At 37.0% G+C, this 15,978-nt stretch overlaps 1 protein-coding gene across 7 annotated transcripts in view; it reads left to right on the forward strand.

Moving 5' to 3' along the window:
* CSNK1G3 (casein kinase 1 gamma 3) overlaps positions 1-15,978 on the forward strand; it is an 82,953-nt gene that overhangs the window by 55,934 nt on the left and 11,041 nt on the right. For all 7 annotated transcript variants that reach the window (XM_017728307.1, XM_017728306.1, XM_008629148.2 and 4 more), the window contains 5 exons: positions 6,149-6,234; positions 6,365-6,449; positions 8,396-8,544; positions 9,532-9,627; positions 10,275-10,370. In XM_017728307.1, coding sequence (XP_017583796.1) covers positions 6,149-6,234; positions 6,365-6,449; positions 8,396-8,544; positions 9,532-9,627; positions 10,275-10,370 — 512 coding nt within the window. The remainder of the gene's footprint in view (positions 1-6,148; positions 6,235-6,364; positions 6,450-8,395; positions 8,545-9,531; positions 9,628-10,274; positions 10,371-15,978) is intronic.

A 15,978-nucleotide genomic window follows, 5' to 3' on the forward strand; every position in this document is an offset into this window, starting at 1 on the left:
CGTGATTGAAGTCCCTCATGAGGACCAGGGCTTGTGAACAGGAGGCGGTTCCTGTATATCTTAGACGACTGTTGCGAACGAGTGTTTGAAATTGCTTAAAAAATCATCAGCAAAGGTATCAGTAAAAATCTGATTTCGTACTAAGCAACAGCAGGACAAGTTCTTTGGCAAGATTCACTCTGCTAATTACTGGACAGTTAAGGCACACCAATGAAAAAGGGAAAAAACCCCAAAAAACAACAAAATCCAATAAATCAAAACAGAAATGAACTGAGATATGGGGGTGAGGGTGTGTGTGTGTGCTCATGTGTGTGTATGTTTTGGTGCGTGTGACAAAAGGATGGCAAGGGCAAGGATAAAAAGTAATACAGCCTAAAAGATTAACAGCACTCAAAAGTATTCAACCTTAATTTAAACCTTAACTTATACCTTAAACATAACAATTTAACACAGGAATAACACTTAACAGCATTTAACCTAACTTTCTACTTAACCTTACTTACAGGCCTAACTTACTTTGATATCCAAGGTACTTAAACATCTAAGAGAGCAGTATTTCTCACAGAATTTGCTTTAGCATATGTGTGTGTGTACATTCATGCACAGAGTCAGTGCAAGGTACCTGTGAAAAATTCCCCTCAAAGGCAGTGAAATACACACTCTGGTTGCTTTTCCATCTCCTCATTTTGTGAAGAGTTGAGCCTTGAGGAGTGGGGGTATTGGCCCAGGATTCATTGTTGTTCAGTAATCCTCCGAGTACAGCAAATGTGGGAGTTTGTGGGCTCTGAGAGGCTCCGCTCAGAGGGAGGTTGCTGGACACGCTTCTGCAGTCCAGAAGAACTCACACGTTCTTGTTTTGGACCACTGTTTATACGGTCGCAAAAGAGTGGGCTTTAGTCATAACAATGTTTCATCCTGACCACAGTGTGGGTTGGCACTCTTTCTTGTAAAGTGTGACAAAGGGATGTTATGCTATGCAAGGAAGAAAATTAGTTTCCAAGGCTGTTCATAAAGAAAATAGGAGCTTGTTAGACAGCAGAAGTTCCTGGGAGCAGAGTGTTTCTGCTAAACTCAAGAGAAGCTGAGCGCAGGTCCTGTTTGTCAAAGCCAAGACCTAATGAGCATTTCTCAGGTCACAGGCCTGGAAGGGGTGGGGGAGGGATGCACCACCACAAGGACTCAGCTGCTCAGTCTTCCTGGCTGGGGGGCCTGTGGCTGCCTAACCCTCCCCTCCCATTAATCCTTCTCCACTAGCTCTCGGTCAGCTCCTCTTCCACCCCCAGACAGAACTCCATGCACTCAGCTGGCTATTGCCATCGAGGGTGACATCACCTCCTGGTCTCCCTTACCTTTCCTTCCTAAACAGCCTGAATCCTTCTATTCCAGCAGTTTTTTTATGTTCTGTGATATTCCTCTAAAAATGTAGTACATTTTTAAATTCATGCAGTGAGACGTATAAAACACTGAAGGTCCTCAAGCTCTGTGTTTACAGAGACAGTGGCATATAGGATACAGGTTGCACTGAAAATAGTGATAATAAGACAGTTTTTTAGGGTGGTATTTTTAGTCTGTAGATAATTTCCTGAGCTGCTTAAACGGTCTGATAGCTGACCCTTGTAAAAAATAAGTGTTTTCAGTAAACAGGGTGACTGTCAGGTTTGCGTTCTTTTATAAGTTACTTTTGAGTATGTCTCTATTGAACTGTAGCTTTATCTGTTACTGCATATGAGTGAGGAAGGATTTTGTCCTTGAATCAAAAGTACGCTTAAGGATCCATAGTATTTAAAACTATCGTAACAAATGCATAGCTACTAGAAAGACTTTAAATGCATAATCAAAACTTGCACAAAATCACCAAAGCCCACTCTTTTAAGGTACATACAGAAAATATACAGTTACTGAACGTGCTGTAGCCAGTAATCTTTTGTTTCAGAAGAGACATTTGATTGGATTTCTGGTAGTTTTGTGCCAAACTGGGAATTTGTATATGGAATAGAAGGTATTTTGTCTCTGTGAAGAATAACATGGCTTTATTCAGAGAGCTGTTTGAAGGAAATACAAATACTCTGCAGCCCTTACTAGAATGTAGCTGATGCTCTACCTTCCCATGAGATAATTTCTCTCAGGGATAAAATTTCTCTGTTTCTTTTCCAGTTCACTTCATTTTCAGGAAGGGAAAGTGAGGTTCCAGAGAGTGTAGATTCTGACTGGGAGGTTAATGAAGACAAAAATCTGCATCTGTAAAAGTCCTTCAATTTTCTGTGTTTGCTGGATATGTAAATTGGTAATTATTTTGGGATTTCCCTAAATTCAGAAAAACAGTGTCTTAAAGTGTTGTCAAAGTTATTGACTACAGAAAGTATAGTCACATGGAGTCATAACTTACTCTAATCTAGCAATCTGTAATGGTCTCTGGGGAACAACCCGTATCCTTGATTGTATTGGTCTTTTCATGGTAGCGCTTAATTATTGAAGAGACAGAGGTTAGTTATCATACAATTAATACTTGAAACTCTTCTGGGAATGAATCAGGTCTGCTCTTAATGCCAATAGAAAAGCCAAATAAAGCCAATTTCTTTAAACTGTGCTTATCCTCAAACAGAATTAGGAGAACCCCATTCTTACCTTTAATACGTGTACTCTTTTGTCAGACCTTCATATCTTCTAGATTGAAAATCACTTTTGTAGGGGCTAGACTCCTTTGTAATATAAACCATCAGCAAGAAAAATAAACATTTGATCCTAAAATTTTATGAGCCAGTGGTTCAGGATGAAGTCCTTTCCCAGACCTAGGTTCCCTTCTAGGAAGTTTGGTGTTTTCCTTATACTCACTGAATTATCACTGGACCTCAGGGCAGAATTTTAGCTGTTTTAGATAAATCCCTTTTCCTGTGTAAGTTAACCTTATAAATCCACAGTAATATGAAACAGTGCTTCTAATAAAAAAATAAATGAGTCTTTGCACCCTTAGTTAAATGTATAAATGAAAATAAAGTTTTTTTTTATTTTCAGTCTCTATTATTCTTAAGACAACAGTATGGTGTAGAATGTGTGCTTATGATAAAATTGGCATGCAACTTCATTGTTATGAACCAGAATCATTAACTTCAGGATTCATGGTTTTATTTGGGAAGAAAGGTTTTCTTCTCTCATAATATTGAATGAAATCCAGTCATTTTTAGTAAGAGTACAGACTCTGGGATTCAAATTTATTTTTGCTAAATTTTAAGAACTCAGAGTTGAAGCTAGGTAATCACTTCCCATCTCTGTATCTAACCATGTCACCTTCTCAGTAACTAATACTGTGTCTTCTGATCCAAACAGATGTTTCTACTGCTAAAGCTTTCCTAAGCTTTCTTTAGGGAGTTGGATGCTTACTAAAGACTGAATGTCTGTTGTTTAAACTGTGTTACGGTTACTTAAGTGTTTATGCTAAAAAAAGATAATTTCTGGGGATAGCCTGTTGAATGAAGCTCTAGTTTTTATTTAAATCAGCCTATTTGAATTAAGATAATTGTCTGTAGTTTATGAGTTAAATAACAAATATTAATTTTTTACCAATTTAGCTAGCTTCAGGTGATCTCTTTGAGAGAGAGGAAACCATGTGCCCTAAAACTTTGTTGTGTATTTGTTATCTCATGATTGTATTACCTTTTAGGCAACATATCCTCTCAATCTCTTTAAAATGTGATGCAATAGGATCTATATACATCAGCAGCTTTTCCTCCAGCTGATGCTTGAAATCCTTTTGTCTTCCAGCTAGTCCACTGCTAGTTTTTTCCAGTTTTTGGATGTCCTTCTTTGAATAATAGCAGGATAGTCTTTGGATTTCCTGTTTTTCAGGCTCATCTTGAAGATTTCCATAGGAAAGGATATTTGACTACTGTTTCTTAATTACTCCAAAGTGATCAGTGAAGAACTTGCATGGATTCTAAATAACAGTCCCTGTCCCGCAAATTAAAACAAACACAAAATCCTTTCCTGTAGCATATTTTTGAGGGCATTGTGAATTTAAATGTTCTATCCTAGTTCCCAAAGAAATTTCTGTTGTCCTACAGAAATATTGCCAACAGTCCACATCTCATTAAAAAACAAAACAAAACAACAAAAAAAAAACCCCAAAAAAACCCCCAACAAAATACCACCACGAAACACCTTAATTTGAAATAATAAAGATTAAAAGTGTCATAGATAGGACTCTCTGTAAAAGAGCAATTGCCTCAATAAGATGCTATTACTTTGGTTGGTTTTTTTAAAGAGAAAAGGTTAATTTTTCATTGGCATAACTCATAGAAATTAATTGAAAGAGAGGAATTACTGTCCCTTAGCAAAGACCAAGTGGAACATTCCAGTACATTTTTAAGGGCCATACCTTAGTGTTGCCCAGGGGTGGACCATCTGTTGCACACTTTCAACATCCTCATATGCTTTGCCACCATCTTAGCACTGATCCGCGTTACATCAAACGCACTGCATTGCATGAGGTGTCTGTCAGGAGCACTGTCCCTGAAGTAGTGATTTTCTGCATGTTCATTCTACCTCATAAAGAGCAGAGGATTTCTGCCAGCAACTGGACCTAACGTTTCTTTCACGCTCTGAAACCTGTCAGGTGTAGAACTTTGCAGCTTACTCCTGCTTTCTTCTTAACCTATGAGATTGTATCAGGATAGCATGTGGTCAGCAAGTGGGATGTTGCAGAGGCAGCAGAGAAATTCAGATAGGACCAAATTGTCTGGAGTTCCCTCACTGAGACAAGTGGCAGCAGTGGACAACAAGAGTGCAAAAGTGAACACGAGTGTTGGCAAGGGAATTGGAAACATGGAAATGAGTGAAGGAGAAATCACTGAAAGAGCCTCATGTGGCTGGCAGATGTGTGATGAAGTGAGGGCCTAGATGTAGCCTACATCTTACCACCATCCTTTTTTTGGGATTTGCTTACTCATTTGATAATATGTGTTTATTTAGTGTTCAAATGAGAAGATAGGGCTAGGAAACAGCATAGTAAGTACATTGTTCTATTTATACGAAAACTAAAAATTGTTCTTCAGATTCAATATATTTATGGCAATATTATCTGTTGATCAGATCAGGGCCAGGTTGGCTTTGTTGACTTCTCTGTGTTCAAAAAATCAAACAAACATCTTTTTCTTTTACCTTCCTGCTCCATTTCTCTTGTTATCAAAGCATAGTAATTTTGTTTTGTGAAATACCGAGTAGAAACAATGTTACTATTTTGTTTTTCTTCCTTGTGTCAGGGACAAAGTCAAATGTAGAATTAAATACTGCCTCTTACTACAATACGTACTACAATGTGTAACATTTCTTTCAACAGCAATACAGAATGAAGTTAGGTGGAAATAAAAAGATCTGTTTTCTGCTAGTAATTTAGAGACTCACTATTCTTTATAACCTTTAGTTTTCCCAAGAATGATGGATTTAATTTAAAACCTATGTGAAATATACTTTGAAAACTTTGAATACACTGTGTTTTACTTGTTACTTTTCTTTTTCTTTAACCTTATGTGAGCTTTTTGAAGGACTGCCCCTGCTTTACTGCAGATGAAAAATTGTAGCTTTGCCAGGCATTGTGTTCTGTGAAAGCTCATATGTCAGCTAGACTTGATAGCAGGCTGAAGGTACATGCTGCTTTCTGTTCAAATAATAGTACTTCTGAGCCTTCTTCAATCTACCTTTGGCTCAGAAATTCCATAATGGGTCCCTGAAGAAAACACCATCTTCTCCATGATTTTTTAGAGGAAAAATTAATTCTGTTGAAGCTTTCTTAAATTGTTTCAAGTTCACAAATAATAGGTAAAAAAAAAGTCAGAATTAAAATGCAATTTTAAGGGTCAAATGTGTTTTAGAATAAGAACGATTTCTTACAGTAAGAACGATTTCTTACAGTAAGATCATTTGCTTAAAGTGCTGTTGAGATGAGTATACCTGCAGTTTGCACCTGCTTTTTTTCTGGGTTTAGCTGTGTTCTTAAGGCAGTCCATAGTACACAAGAACACCCCCACATGCACAGTTTGGTTTCAAGTACTTTATACCTAACAATTATTATTATATAATTTGGAGGCTAGTTTTTAAAATATAATGTAAAATTACACAGATTGAAATTTCTAATAATATTTGCATTTTGTTTCAGAACAAAGCAGAAGAGATGATTTGGAAGCTTTGGGTCATATGTTTATGTATTTTCTCAGAGGAAGTCTTCCATGGCAAGGTTTAAAGGTAGTGGGTTTTGATGTCTTCCTCTGTCCTATTTTCAGATCATCAGCTTTTATTGATGTGTTTGGGGTTTTTTTGAATGTGTGTCTGCAAGCTGTATAACTTCAAAAGCTTGTTTGTTCTTCTGTCGTAGGCTGATACATTAAAAGAACGTTACCAGAAAATTGGAGACACTAAACGAGCAACTCCTATAGAAGTATTGTGTGAAAACTTCCCAGGTAATGTCTGCTGTTAGTAAAATGTTATGTATTAATTTATAAAATGAAACTGGCATAGGTAATTGCTTAATATCTGGGTTTAAAATTAGAGTATGCATAGTAGATTCCAGAATATCAGATGGGTCAGGTTGGAAGGGACCACAGTGGGTCGTGTGGTCCAGTCTCCCTGCTCAAGCAGGGCCATCCCAGAGCACGCTGCACAGGGTGTTGCCAGGTGATCTTGAATATTTACAGTGAAGGAGAATCCACAAGCTCTGGGCAAACTGTTCCAGTGCTCAGTCACCTGCACAGTAAAGAAATTCTTCCTCATGTTCGGGTGGAGCTTCCTGTGCATCAGTTTCTGCCCATTGCCTCTCCTTCTATTGCTGGGCACCACTGAGCAGAGCCTGGTCCATCCTCTTGACAACCACCCCTTAGATATTCATAGGTATTAATCAGGTCCCATTTCAGTTGCCTTTTTTCAAGCCTGAACAGGCCTAGCTCCCTCAGCCTTTCCTCACATGAGAGATGCTCCAGTCCCTTGCTCAACTTAATAGCCCTTCGCTGGAGCCACTCCAGGAGCTCCATGTTTCTCTTTTACTGAGGAACTCAGAACTGGACACAGCCACTGAGTAGAGGAACAGGATCACCTCCTTCAACCTGCTCTTTGCAATGCACCCGAGGATGCCGTTGGCCTTCTTGGCCACCGGGGCACACTGCTGGCTCATGGAGAGCTTGTTGTCCACCAGCACCCCCAGTTCCTCCACTGAGCTGCTTTCCAGCAGGTCATTCCCAGCCTGTGCTGGTGCCTGGGCTTGCTCCTCCCCAGGTGCAGGACCCTGCATTTGCCTTTGCTGAATTTCAGAAGGTTCCTCCCTGCCCATCTCTCCAGCCTGTCAAGGTCCTTCTGAAGGGCTGCACAGTACCCTGGGGTATTGGCCAGTCATCCCAGATTTATGTTGCCAGTGACACTGCTGAGGAGGCCTCTGCCCCTTCATCCAAGTCATTGATGGATAAGTTAAACAAGACTGGGCTCAAATAGAAGAATTATCCTTTGAAGCAGCAGTAGGCTAATGCTGTCGTTCTTCAAATATAGATTCTTCTAAAGGAAACATTAAAAAAATACTGTATGTATGGTTACAGTGATCAACTAGTCTGCGCTTGTATCTTCACACTGAGAATTTTGCAAGCCTTTTCAGCTCAAATCTGATATCATACCCCTATTAAAAACAAGGTGCATTAGAAACAGCTTACAATAATTTTTAAAATAACTTCCAAGTTTCAGGTGTCACTTCTAGTTCTCTGTAAGTACAGGCAGAATCAATGAGGCGTTGGAAAACTGGACAGAAGCAAATACGATGTTTTCTAAAAGTAGTAATAAAGTGCTTGGAACAGGGGACGTGTATGACATGGATGTGATTTTGCCGCAATATAAGTAAACATCTTGAAAAGTAATCAAAATACCATTGATAGGCAAAGTGGATATGCTGAGAGTAGCTCATGACAAATGAAAGGAAATCCGTCCGCAGTAGGCCTTGTGGACAGGAGGCTGATGCTTTATGTTGTATACCCCTTTTTTACCTTTCCTTAGTCTTGTCTCTGTAAAATTCATTGGAATGAAGAAAGTAGAGGCATTTCTCTCCACGCTTTCTTGCACACTGTGCGTTAGAATTGGAATGTTGAATAGAAGATCTCAACAGGTAACGCGAAGGAAAAATTAGTGAGGTGTCACTTGCTTGGATATGTTTGGAATATGGCAATATATCTCAGAATATGGTAGCATGTCAAAGAACATTATTACTGTTAAGTAACTTTTTTTTTCTGTTCACCACTTTTTCATGGTGAACAACTGTTCAGATTTTATGGTGAGATGTACAAGTTGCTTTAAAATGAAATAAGGTGGTGGGGTTTTTTTGAGTTCCTTTAAAACAGATGTTGGCAAATATGTATACTTCTTATTTATCTAGAGGAAATGGCTACTTACCTACGTTATGTAAGAAGGCTAGATTTTTTTGAAAAGCCAGACTATGACTACTTGAGAAAGCTCTTCACAGACTTACTTGATCGAAAAGGCTATTTGTTTGATTATGAATACGACTGGATTGGCAAACAGTTGGTGAGTACAGTTCAGCTGTTAGTAATAGAATGGGTTTTTCTGTGATCAGTTTTGAGTTTCATAAGATGTGTGCATCTCTACGCTGCTATTAGAGTTGTGAACAGCTGCTATTAAAAGTCCATCTGCAGATGCATGTTCTAACATTATCTTTCAGCTTGAGTGTTTCATATTCAGTCTCTTTCCAAATGTACCCTTAATGTCAAAGTGCATCTCTGCTCAATCCAAAATGAGGTCGTAGAAATTCAGATTGGTTTTTGAGTTGAAGGAGCATAATATTTTGCAGGTGATTGTCATGGTTGCAGGTTTTTTTTTTCCCAGTATTTTTAAAATGCAGACCTATAACTTCTCTGCATATGAGGTATACTCCAGATACTTATAAGTTCATTATGAAGAAATATTTCATATTGCATCATTCATTGCATATTTCATCACAGAGCATCTAAGGTTTCAGAAACACTCTGTTTATATACTTTAAGAAAGGGTAGAGGATGGGGTTTTCTTCAGCTTCTCAAAATTTTCACTTCTTTTTAACACATAGGGAAGGGAGGGCTAATATGTATTATTTTGACCAGTTTCCGATTATACAGTTCATTCTGCAGTTCTCTAGGTGACTCTGAAAGAATTATAGTATTTATTGCAAAATATTTTTTCAGTGTTTTGCATTAAAAATTACTTTAGGACTTTCATCAGATTTCATCAGAATGTCTTAACTGCTAACTGCAAAAGTAACAGTGTAAAGTCTTCCAGAAAATTAATGTGTGATCATACTTAGGACTGCTACTTCATTAAATTCTGTAAGTCTTGGTTTGCTTTTTTTAAAATTGGTATTAGTAAATATCTAGTGAAGCTTCTGCTTTAATCTGATAATTTTGTGTTACTTGAAACTGTCAGATTTAAAGATTATTTTCTATTACAGACCTGTAGCTTTTGGTGAGACTTAGAAATTTATTTTTTTTACCAGTTGGTACATATTATTTATATTTGTAGCCTACTCCAGTGGGTTCAATACATTCAGACCCTGCAATGTCTTCAAACAGAGAAGCGTATCAGCACAGAGACAGATTGCAGCAATCCAAAAATCAGGTAAGATACTCATGTAAGATTATCAGCATTACTATGTCTTTTGTCAAATGATTTGTGCTATGTTTTTATTAGAATTTGCGAATAAAATTGACTCTAGGTTTTCTTTGTTTTTACATTGATTTAAGTAGATCTTTGTTAAAGTCTACAGACATAGAAATACATAAATATCTCCTAAAAGCTTGCTTGTTTGAAGCTCTGAGGCAGTGTAGTGAATCAGTAGTGTATTTTCTCCCTACTCACACTTCTTTATTTGCTGTCTCTCCTCCATGCACTGTATCCTCTCTTTCAGTTCTAACATGTATGTATGACATTTTCACTTCTGTTTTTTTTAAATGAGGCTAATGACTAAGGTGGTAACAGTGTTAGGAATTCAGAGCTGTGTCTATTTACCTAAGCAAAATTGCAGGGTTGTCTTAGTGTGCTTTTTCTTACTAGGAATTTTGAGGTTTAGCTGCTTCACCTCTCTGTGAAAATGTATATGAAGGCATGTGTAAGTATGTTGATAATGTGGAAGTGCAATCTATATAGGGATTGAGTGTGTAGTGCTTCTGTGCTTTTTAAAAATAATTTATAATAATGCACAAATTGTTTATTTTAAATTTTTTTTTCTTCTTTTGCATAAATCCTAATACATTCAAAAATGATAGTCTACAGACCATAGGGCAGCTTGGGACTCACAGCAATCCAATCCACATCATTTGAGGGCTCACCTGGCATCTGACAGACATGGTGGCTCTGTACAGGTATTTTCTGCTTCTTTGCATGACTTAAATCAGTTGTTTTGCATTGCATAATACTATTTTCCTGTAATGTACCATAATTCATATTTTCATATTAAGATTTCTTACCAAGAAATTTCTGCTGTTATTTATTACTTCACAGTTCAATTGTCAAACTGAAATTAAAAAAGGTGCTGAAACTATGGAACTTTTTGTTTATAGAATTTTTCTTGCATGTTTCTTAGTGAAAGTCTTAAAACAGTTGAACTGTCTTTTTAGAGAATATATGCTTACCTTAGTGCAAGCAGCTGAAGTTTAGACTTTTAATGTGTTAGTTGTATCAGCAACTGAAAAACACTGTTCACTGAATTCAGTTTTGCTCAAGTAATATTTTTTGTTCCTTAAGTAAACTTCAAATTAAGATGCTATTTAGTGATATTTGCTTAAACTGTACTCCTTTTATTCAAACAATAATTGACTAGAAGAATGTTCCCAGGGCAGTACCTCACACATACCAGTGAAAAAAATGAGAAGAAACTAACAGCTTTTCCTTTATTATTATTATTTATTATTCGTTTATTTCATATTCAAAGAAGATTTTTTTTCTGGTTGGTTTTAAATTTTTTAGATTAATTTTTGAAATTTTTGATGTCTTGCTCTTTGAATATATTTAGGGTGAAATAGTTGGGGTAATACGTAATGAATTAATACTGAAAGATTCAAAATGCAGCTGTGAAGTCTATGTAGATTTTGAGCTTTGAGTCCCAAATGAAAATGATTTAGATTTAGGAAATCTTACCTGGATGGGAGGTGTTGTGTGGAAATTGTCTACTGCATTTTTGATTATGACAATCTAAGTTCCGTGTGTTTCTTCTGAAGTTTTTGTTTTGGAAAAAAATTGTCAAGACCTGAAGAAAGAATAAAAAGTTCAGGGTACAGAAAACAGTGCTGCAGTCCTGTCAGTGTGATAACATTCTCAAAATTTTGTTGCTTTAGAAACAGCTGTCATGTGTCATGTAATAAAATCTAGTAGATGATAATTATTACTGTGTATCAAGAAAAGTTTAAATGTTTTGTGCTTCCCATTCAGAAGTGTTTAAAAAACTTCACCTGTGTATCTAACTTGAATTACAATTGTTCCCTCAATAACATAAGTTTTAAAGGTAATTATTTATCTTTTGGGAACAGCATAGTCATGAGGAATCAAAAATGGATTTGAAGTTTCTTCCAGAATTTCTTTTCCCATTTTTTTTAGGTTCGAAAAATACCCACTGAATTTGTTAAATTACGGTTAGTAGAACTTTTGAAGTGTCATCATATGTCTCTGTTGGCAATCATGGCGCTTACGAAATGTTTTATTCTTTGTCAGGTAAAATGCAACCATTATAAGAAATTTTCTTCCTTTGTAAAATATGCTAAATACCCTTTGGGGATGGGGAGAACATTTTCTAGGAAATAACACCAGTAACACTAGTATTCCTTACTGTTAATATAGTGTTGTTTCTATTCTTTTTCCTCAAAGGATACAGGCAGTCTGTCTGAGTTCAGATCATTTAGATCAGTTGAGGCTAAGCAATTGCCACGTGAATAAAGCACTGTGCGAAACTGCAGCCATGGTCTGTGTCTTTGAAGATCAGGTGTTGTGCAGCAGGGTTGCTTTTTGTTGTGGAGTGGTCATGCTTCCTTGTTAAGGGCACTTACAAAATCACATAATATCTTCAGTTATGCTGTGACATAGCTTCTGGCTGTTGCCAAATACCCCTTTGTTGCAGGCATACTTACTGAATCATGCTATTTGTTAAGTTGCTTCATTAGCTAGCTGCTTCAGTTGGATTCTTAATTGCTTTCAAGGAGACAAATTCCAGAAGTTCCACAGAAAATTATTCAAAGGAAAAGTTAAGTCTGAAGTGTGAAGTTAAAGTGTATTTATTTTTTTCTGTGATGTTAGTGAGCCATTGCTCATCTTAGATATCAGTTTTATCAATTTTTCTGCAAGATATGAAAATCTGTCAGATTATTTTGAAGTGACAGTGGAATGTTTTTAGGTCAGTGCTATTAGTCATCTGTAATACTACTGCTGCCGTCATCTCTGAGGTTCTTTTTTAGGAGATTGTTAAAATGTGCTAGTGATTCTTTTCTGTGACATACTAACATCAAGTGGACTTAATGTTGGTGTATATATTTGTTAGCATACATTTGTATGCTCCTAGTGATAAGTTTAAGTGGGAACTGTTGAGGTTCAAACAAGTTTGTTCATTAATAGATACTGTTCTGGTTTTTGCATTAATTTAATTTATCCCAGACCCTAGGCCTGTGTTCAGAAGATCCTAATGTGCTTAGACATGTCTAATTATGCTTTGTAGCATCAGTTAAAGTTCAAATAGTATTAGGAAATTGAGTTGTAAAGGGAAGACATCCCTTTTTCCATTTACCTCAGTCCATCTTTCTAGTTTGTGTAGACTTATTAATGATCAACTGATACCTCCCAGCAATTCATTCAACAACTTCTTTTGTGCCTTTGTTTTTGTAAGTTTGCCTCAGTTCGCAAAATGTCAGTTGTACAACACCGAATTATTTCTTTATCTGCATGAGCTACAATCTGCTTGTACACTCATAAAGACTGTATTAGTCTGTTCCATTACTTTTTTTTACTCACTGATCTTCCTCTTACCTTTTCTCTTTCTGTTTTCCCATTGGGAAATTCTTTAAAAGGAGGTTAGATTGAAAGATTGGGTTAAAGAGTTCCCAGTAAAGTACTTAGAAACTGCTTGAAAGGTTTTTATATTTGATGTCAGTAGTTTTGAATTGCAAGATTCCTCTCCTTCAAGAAGTGAAGATACTAAAGCATTAGATGAAACAAATAAATTTTCCTAAGCTTTTGTGAACTAAAAAGGTATTGTGATGACTTTTATTCTTTTGTCTTAACGGAAAACTTTTTGAAGGTAAAATAAATGATTGTGTAATATCACTACCGAATGCTTTTTTTTTTTTTTGAGTGGAGAATTCAGTTATTGAGATTCTTAATGGAATGAAGGGTTTTTTTCTATGTCTGTTTAAAATTTTTGCAATTCCTTGTTGTGATTATAGTAATGAAAATCAGCAAAATTTGTTTTTTATGGCACACTTTCTAACTGTTTTTTTGAACATAGCAAGTAAAAGGTTAGTTTACATACTAATCTAAAAGTAAAGAGGCTGAAGATTTACTGTTGCCATTTAGGGAACTGGCATTTAGGCTTAACTTTGTCTGTTATAAATGGCCCTTACCAAGCTTCCTGAGGATCATGTGTTGAAGAAATCAATCTGTTCCACAATTAATGTGTCATTAATGGCTAGTGAGTGGAATTTTTGGTTCTTTACCTCATGGCATAGAGGGTAGCAAGAAACAACCAATGCTTCTTTATATAGATGCTCTTCATATTAAACTTTTAAAGAACTGATTAAATTTGAAGTAACTAAATTTCAATGAGCATAAGTTTATAAAAATGGTTAAAGTAGTTTTCAGTTTAGTGGTTATTGAAACTAGGTGAACAGCTTAAGTTAATCTTCAATATTGAAATACTTCTAATTTGAAACTTTTAAAATGTTTGTTTTCTGAAACCTAATTCTTTGTCTATTCAGGGAAAAATGTTCATCTGCATTTTGTTAACAGAACTTTTAGGTGCAAAACCATAACTTAAATATCCTAATTTTTTCACTGTAGTGGTATTCAAGTCTTCTAAGAGATGAATTGTGCCTCGCATTTTTCATCAGGCCATTGATTTCATCAAGGGAAATCCATTCCAACTTGAGTCACAAGCAGAAAAATTAAATTAAAAATTTTTCTTAGAGCAAACTTGGGGTCATGTATCAGTGCTTCTCTCTCCTAAAGTTTTAACTTTTTATGTGGATCTACTGTGATGAATTTTCATTGTGCCTGATTTGTGGCACATTCTGGCTACACAATTTGGTGTACCACTCCTTCAGTGCATACGATGTCCTCTGGATGACTTATTCTTGCTCAATTCTGTTGTATTCCCGTGTCTTCCTGCCTGTGTTGGGCAGATTTTTGAGCTGATTGGCATGTAGTTGGAGAGAAAAGTGTAATGATTGGCCTAACTGATTAAAGGCTTTAGGTCAGATTGCAGAGTACTGATTAACATGGAATTAAATTCATACAGCTGTAGCCTTACTGACAGTAGAATTGAAGCACTCCTGCCTATCTCTTGTACTCCTTTGTATGGGCCTTTGTTAGTTTCTTTTTTCTTCATCTTAGTGATGAGCTCCCAGAGCTGCTTTTGGCAGTAATAGATTTGTGTGAAACTCAGGACATTTGTGATTCTGGAGAAGCATGACTGATGCTGTTTTTTGGATTTATACTACATACCGTTTGGTTCACTTATGCTTTCAGTGGTCATAGTTCTTTCCAGAAAGAAGAACTTCATATTCCTCCCATCTAAACTAAGTCATGCAACAGACAATTACACTTGATAGTTTTTGTTTGTGTATTTGGTGAATGTGTTTGGGTGTGTATGTGTGTGGGAAAGATTATGGTCTCTTTCTCCCTGATATCTGTCAAAGAGACAGAGATTGTCTGTCATTGACCAGAGCAAGGCAGGACGGGCTTTTGCTATCTGGTGAGAAGTTTTCGACAAAGGGTTTTGAATTCTTTTAAAGTAAACAGTCAAAATAATAAGCCAACTTAGGACAAAAGCTGTCTTGAAAAGAGATTTGTCCAGTTAATGGAAACCACTGTCAAGAAAAACTAGTAAGTTTGAAGTCAGTTTGAAGAATAAGCTGCAATAGGCTTTGTTTTTTTTTTTTTTACCAGATAGTAGTGCATTGACCCCAGCAGAGGATGATTTTGCCTACTTTAATGTTGGGGTCCCTCCCCTGCCGTGTAGCCCTGGGAGAGGGGCCCTGAGGGCACAGACACGGGGTTTCCCTGCCCCTGCTCAGCCTCGTTCCCATTGGTTGGTTTGTGTTCCCTGCGCGGGCAGAAGGACCCTTGGTCCCGTGACTGGAACAGTTCCTGGGCAGAGCTCCGGCCATGCGGCTGGAGAAATAAACATCTCTGAAACATCTAGCAAGAATCTGTCTGTCCATATATATTTCCTTTCCACGGGACTCCTGGTTTGATAGATGCATGTTGCAGTATCCGCACTGCAACATAATGGTGGGAATTGAGAGCAGAACGGTCCCCGATCCCTAAGCGACTGATTTGTGTGAGTAAACCCTGGAAACTTTGGATTCCTCTTCTTGGTTTTGCTTTGCTATTCCATATCTAAACTATGGAGGAACCGTGGGAAGACTCTTGGCTCTCAGAGCCGCATATGGACATTTATCTTAAACTTAAAATGATTCTTGAACAACGATTTGTAAATTTTAGCTTGATTCAAGCTCAAAAAGAACTGAAACACTTCCTGGCATGGTTGTTTAAGAACTTTTTCTATGTTTCTTGGGATTTAATTCTTACCAAGGGCTTTTGGAAAACCATTTGGACACAGTTAATACTGGAGTCAAAATATATGCCGATGGAAGAATATTTTCGTGAATATTATTTAGTTACCGAGACTGTTGAGCAATGTCAGCTGTGTCCTGGCGAAGGGAAGCCTGGCGCAGGGACCGGGCGGCCCAGGCCACGTGCACCGAGCGC

The sequence above is a fragment of the Corvus brachyrhynchos genome, unplaced genomic scaffold, assembly GCF_000691975.1.
Source record: "Corvus brachyrhynchos isolate BGI_N302 unplaced genomic scaffold, ASM69197v1 scaffold90, whole genome shotgun sequence".
In the NCBI taxonomy this organism is placed as follows: Eukaryota; Metazoa; Chordata; class Aves; order Passeriformes; family Corvidae; genus Corvus; species Corvus brachyrhynchos.